General features: G+C 44.9%; 1 protein-coding gene across 1 annotated transcript; it reads left to right on the top strand.

The window, feature by feature from the left end:
- LOC142582589 (uncharacterized) lies at positions 1 to 1,163 on the top strand. Its single transcript, XM_075692462.1, has one exon. The coding sequence runs from the start codon at positions 291 to 293 to the stop codon at positions 699 to 701; it is 411 nt and encodes a 136-aa protein (XP_075548577.1). The 5' UTR covers positions 1 to 290; the 3' UTR covers positions 702 to 1,163.
- The last annotated feature ends 3,626 nt before the right edge of the window (positions 1,164 to 4,789 follow it).

Here is a 4,789-nt window from a genome sequence, read left to right as displayed (position 1 = left end):
CCTATCGAACCGCTGTCACCGCAGTCCACAGTAGCGGACAACGGACGCACCTTTGGTTGATAGGCTAATCGCGGCGCAGACAGGATAGAAAAAAGAAACCGCAGCGCCATGCTCTTCACTAGACGCTATAAAAGCTATAAGCACTCTCCAAACTAAGAGAGATAGAGAAAAAAAAAGAAACAAGACCCTGCCATCGCTAATCTTGTGCACCCCTCGGCTCGTTCATTCTCGCAGCGACGTCCGAGTAGAGAAGTCTTGCGTACCGTCGTCTCCAACACCGGGCCTCCGCGATGGCTTTCATGATGCCCGTGGTTCGAAATGATTATGACATCTACAACCGGAGTCGACGCACCTCGCCCGAGCACAGCAACTCCGGCAGCCTCACGGGGAGCACAAGCCTGTCCACATCGCCAAATGTCCGCGGAAGCAGCGAGGACGTCTGCAAGATGTTCCGCACTCACGAGCATCTGGACGCCCTCGGTCCACACCGGCCAAGGTCGGGATCGCTGACGTCACTCAAGAAGTTCCACCATCTGCTAGTGGATACCCTGAAGCGCGCCGCGCATCACAGCAACCACGTCAACGTGGAGACAGGGACGTCGCATTCCGCTTCTGGATGTGCCACAAGCGGACAGACCAAAGAACAAGCTGACTGCGGTGAAGAACAACAGCACGCGAAAGAAGAACAGCAAAGCAAGTGACGTGTTAGCAGGCTGCATTGTCTCGTTGTCGTTTCGCAGTTCGCCTTCCCAAAGACGGCGGCGGCCATGGACAACAACCACTCACTTGGTGACGTGCTCTTTTGGGTGCCCGAAGAACAGGATGCTTCCTCACGACCATGACGTCGACCGGCAAAGAGAATGATGACCATGAAGTCCAGAGGCAGCACGGCATAGTACAGGAGACACTTCAAAAGTATTATGAAGAACCCTTTCCAAAGTCTTCGAGATATCGCAGATTCTTTGGACTTTTGCACGTCTCTATGTGCCATGCAGAAGGTTTCTAGCGTGCCACTACTTGTGAAACTGCTGAGGAACGCCGGCGCCTGAACTTATGAAGACGCTGCTGTTCGTTGAGCCGAGAGGAAAGAGCGCTAAGAGGATTTATGTTTGCCTTTCGCGATCACGATCTGAATAAACCTCGCTTGACATCAGTGGACAAGATTTTCGCTTTCTGTTTTACTTTTCTTTTATTTCTTTGAATTCCTACTGCGTGCATGAGCATCTGGAACTCCTTTAGGGTGAGTCCTATTGCTCTGCATGCTTCATCTTATTATTCCTGTCTCCCTCACGTCAACATGATTTCTAAAAGATATTCCATGACACCGATGCGGTATATGTATGGTTATGAGCCTTTAGTAACAAGAACTTACCAGACTCTTATGGTGTACACTAAGCAGACCTACGATATATCTAAAAAGCGCAGTTATGGTTAGTTAATCCTCTTTAAAAAACAAATTCGAGAAGCATTTATATACGCAACTGCAGATAATGAACAATATACTAGTGTAGATTACCATTAATATTTCTCTTTTTTGTCATGCGAAGAAAAGCCTCACACGCTCTGTCACCAAGGGATATACATTTAAAAAAGAAAGAAAAGGTTGTTAATCTAAAATGGACAATATATTTACGCATTGATCATATGACACACAACCAAATGCTAAAAAGCAGCAACCTTAGCTTGCCCTTTCTGAGAAAAAGCAAGCAGTGTGGCTCATAAATGAGAAAGAATAAAAACAGGCCTGTCAAAGCATAACGTGACGCAATCCAATCCCATAGAGCACATTTTCTTTATGATGGACAGAAAAGTCGAGCCACCGTTTCGAAGAGCTCTATGCAGGAGTGACGGGAACAACATTTTGACTGAAAACATTGAAAGCGTCAAAAAACAATTTTTCGATCATTCTTAGTGTGGTAGGGAATACAAATCACAAAAAACGCTGGTTCGTTGCTCTGTCCTTCATAAACTAGAAGTAGCACGAGCAGCAGGGAAATATAATTAAGGAGTTATACAAGACGTGCTGTCAACTTCAACCAAATTTGTTGCAGAGTTAGGTGGAGTTACATACTTTACATACGCACACATAGGCCTTGCCCCATGCGTGTCCAGTATGACCGGTTGTTTGTACTCATTGTTCGCTTTGTCATTAATCGTGCATCAACACTAACTTGTCAAATATTCTATTCTTCTATGCACTGATATTTCCAGTGCGAACCCTCTGCTCAGAATATCGTTTTGTCGATCTTTCTTTCGTCACAGGTGACGTTGTTTATTGCAGAAGCAGTAGACGAAATGTCGTTTGCGCATATCATGTCGTAAAAATATGCGGTGCATTGCAGCGATTTCACGCCATTGTGTGTCAGTCAGTGCGTGCGTTTTTTATGAACTTATTAAATTTCTTTTATTCCTCACCCTCTCACCTGAACGCATGCTAAACCTGCAGTTAGGCTAACCTCTTTATATACCATCAAACTTTCTTGCTCTCTATATTTGCACAGAAATCTGCAACAAGTTCCACTAGAACTGCTACATTCAGGCTCTCTTTACAGCGTACTTCTACAAAAAAATAAACGGGCATGGTAAAAAAAAAAATGTTTTCAAAGCAGCGAGAAGCAACGACAGTATTAGTGACTCTAGCTTTCCTGTATAACATATTACGTCAGTTTACAGGAAACAAATTGTTGCATAATTTACTCCCACATAGCAGTAACGTTTACTCCCATCGTGACTGTAGGTTTTGTGAAGTACGGAAATGCCAAATGTGCGATTCAGTTATGACAGATCATATCAGTAGATATAGTCATGCCGCACAGAGCATATGGTAAGTGACAAGACATTCGGAACTGAGCGACACATTCAAAGATCAACCCTACCAGTATGTACAGCCATGCTTTGAGTGACACGATAGGCCCGTTGAGCAGCATGATTAACAATATTACCAATGCTTCTGGGATTAGTGCCTTCTAAAGCAATTCCTTAAGCTAACCAACTTTGCGCTTTGTTGACAAATTGCACAACTGCTTATTGCCTTTTCCATCTTCCGTTAAACATCGCTACTCGAGTCAGTCATATTTGGAATACTATATGGCAATGTGGTCGTCAGTGTTTCAAAATAAGCCTCGTACTTATTGCAATTATTTCGACAGGTTCATATACGATTGTGCGATAGTACTTTAAATTCTGGCCAGGAAAAACAACATTACAGTGACTGCAGCGCTTGTCCGCAGGATCGAACACGCATACTCTACCATATAAATCCTTTGAGAGCGTCTGTCAACGCGCTGGCCTAAACTGTGGCAACAATGAGGCTGTCGAAGAGAAAACCGCCTTACTTACCCCGCAACCTGTAGCGGCTCTAATAATAAGCGCCTTCGGCTTTCCATCTTGTAAAAACAGAACTCGAATTGGAATATCAAAAATGAGGTTCGCGCTGGCCGGAACGTTGGCAAAACAAAATCTAGGAGGACTACTAAGCCCTTCTTTTGTAACCCAACAGAGACTTTTGTTGCACACGGATCGCATTTCAAATAGACAGTCCTATTTTGTCCACTCATATCCACAGTCCAGCTAGGTGTTTGTTGGCTGTACGCGAAGTTGAAGGCATCGCCTAAGTGGAGGTATACTGTCCCTGCATATACAGGGACACTAAGACGACTACGAGGCACATGGAGATTTCACCGCGGTGCACGTGTTGCGTGGTACATAAGAGCAAAAATCTTACACGCTTACGGTTCTGCGAAGAGACTGAGATAATTTAGACTCCTGGGTATGAAGCCTGAAGTCGGATGGTGCAGAGCGCACGAACTTTCGATTTGCAATTGACAATCCTCATGTGCTGTGTGAACAAGCGGCGCATAAGTTCAGTTGCTGCAGTGCCCCGTGCCCCGACGTGGTATTCAGGCTTTCGCTCCCTGCGTACTCTGGTTAGCTTCAATTGCCGAGAGAAAGATAGCTATCCGCTTTAGTGATCTGGCCCACCTGCGCAGAGCAACAGATCGCGAGTTCGGTAGACAGCGTCTATCTAGTGTGTGTTCAGCGGCTCTGTGTGTTGCAAAATACACTTGTAGTTTTGAAAAGTGACATAGAACGAACCAAGACTCTGATCTCCGTAATATCCTGCTCTATAATCATTTGTTTAGCCCTTCGAATGACAGGGATGCAACCACTTATTAGAACGTCGCCGACAACAACAAGGATAACTAAAACCTCATAAAGCCAAATTACCTACACTAACTTGTTTTTTAGACCTCGGTGACAGCGTGTAAGGCCGTGGCACAAACACTATGGGCTGTGCAAAGCACGCTACTAAGCACGCTACGAACTATGCTGAACAGACTCACCTATAGTCACGAACCTAGTAGCCTTTTCTCATTTCATCAGTACTTCCAGCTATCCTCTCTCTCGTCCTGTCGCATAATCCCATTAATTTTGCTTGTGGTGGTTCAGGTGTCGGCCGCTCGAGCTAGACAGTTACAGTGCGGCCAGCAGCAATTTCCTTCCGTATTGTTCCTTACGTAGTTAACGACCACTTACAACAACAGCAATCACTACTACTACTGCTATACTACTACTACTACTACTACTACTACTACTACTACTACTACTACTACTACTACTACTACTACTACTACTACTACTACTACTACTACTACTTCGAGAACAAATTTCTTTTCTTCGTGTATAAGCGATCTCTGGGAGAAAGGAAGCTCACTGAAACCAGCCCTTATTCTTGACGTTAGTTCCAGCAGAGTGTTCCCTGAATGCCCGGCGGTGTTCACAATCCAAG

The sequence above is a fragment of the Dermacentor variabilis genome, chromosome 5 (genome assembly GCF_050947875.1).
Source record: "Dermacentor variabilis isolate Ectoservices chromosome 5, ASM5094787v1, whole genome shotgun sequence".
Taxonomy (NCBI): Eukaryota; Metazoa; Arthropoda; class Arachnida; order Ixodida; family Ixodidae; genus Dermacentor; species Dermacentor variabilis.
Note: the sequence above shows the minus strand (reverse complement) of the source record. Positions and strands in the feature narration are given on the sequence as shown.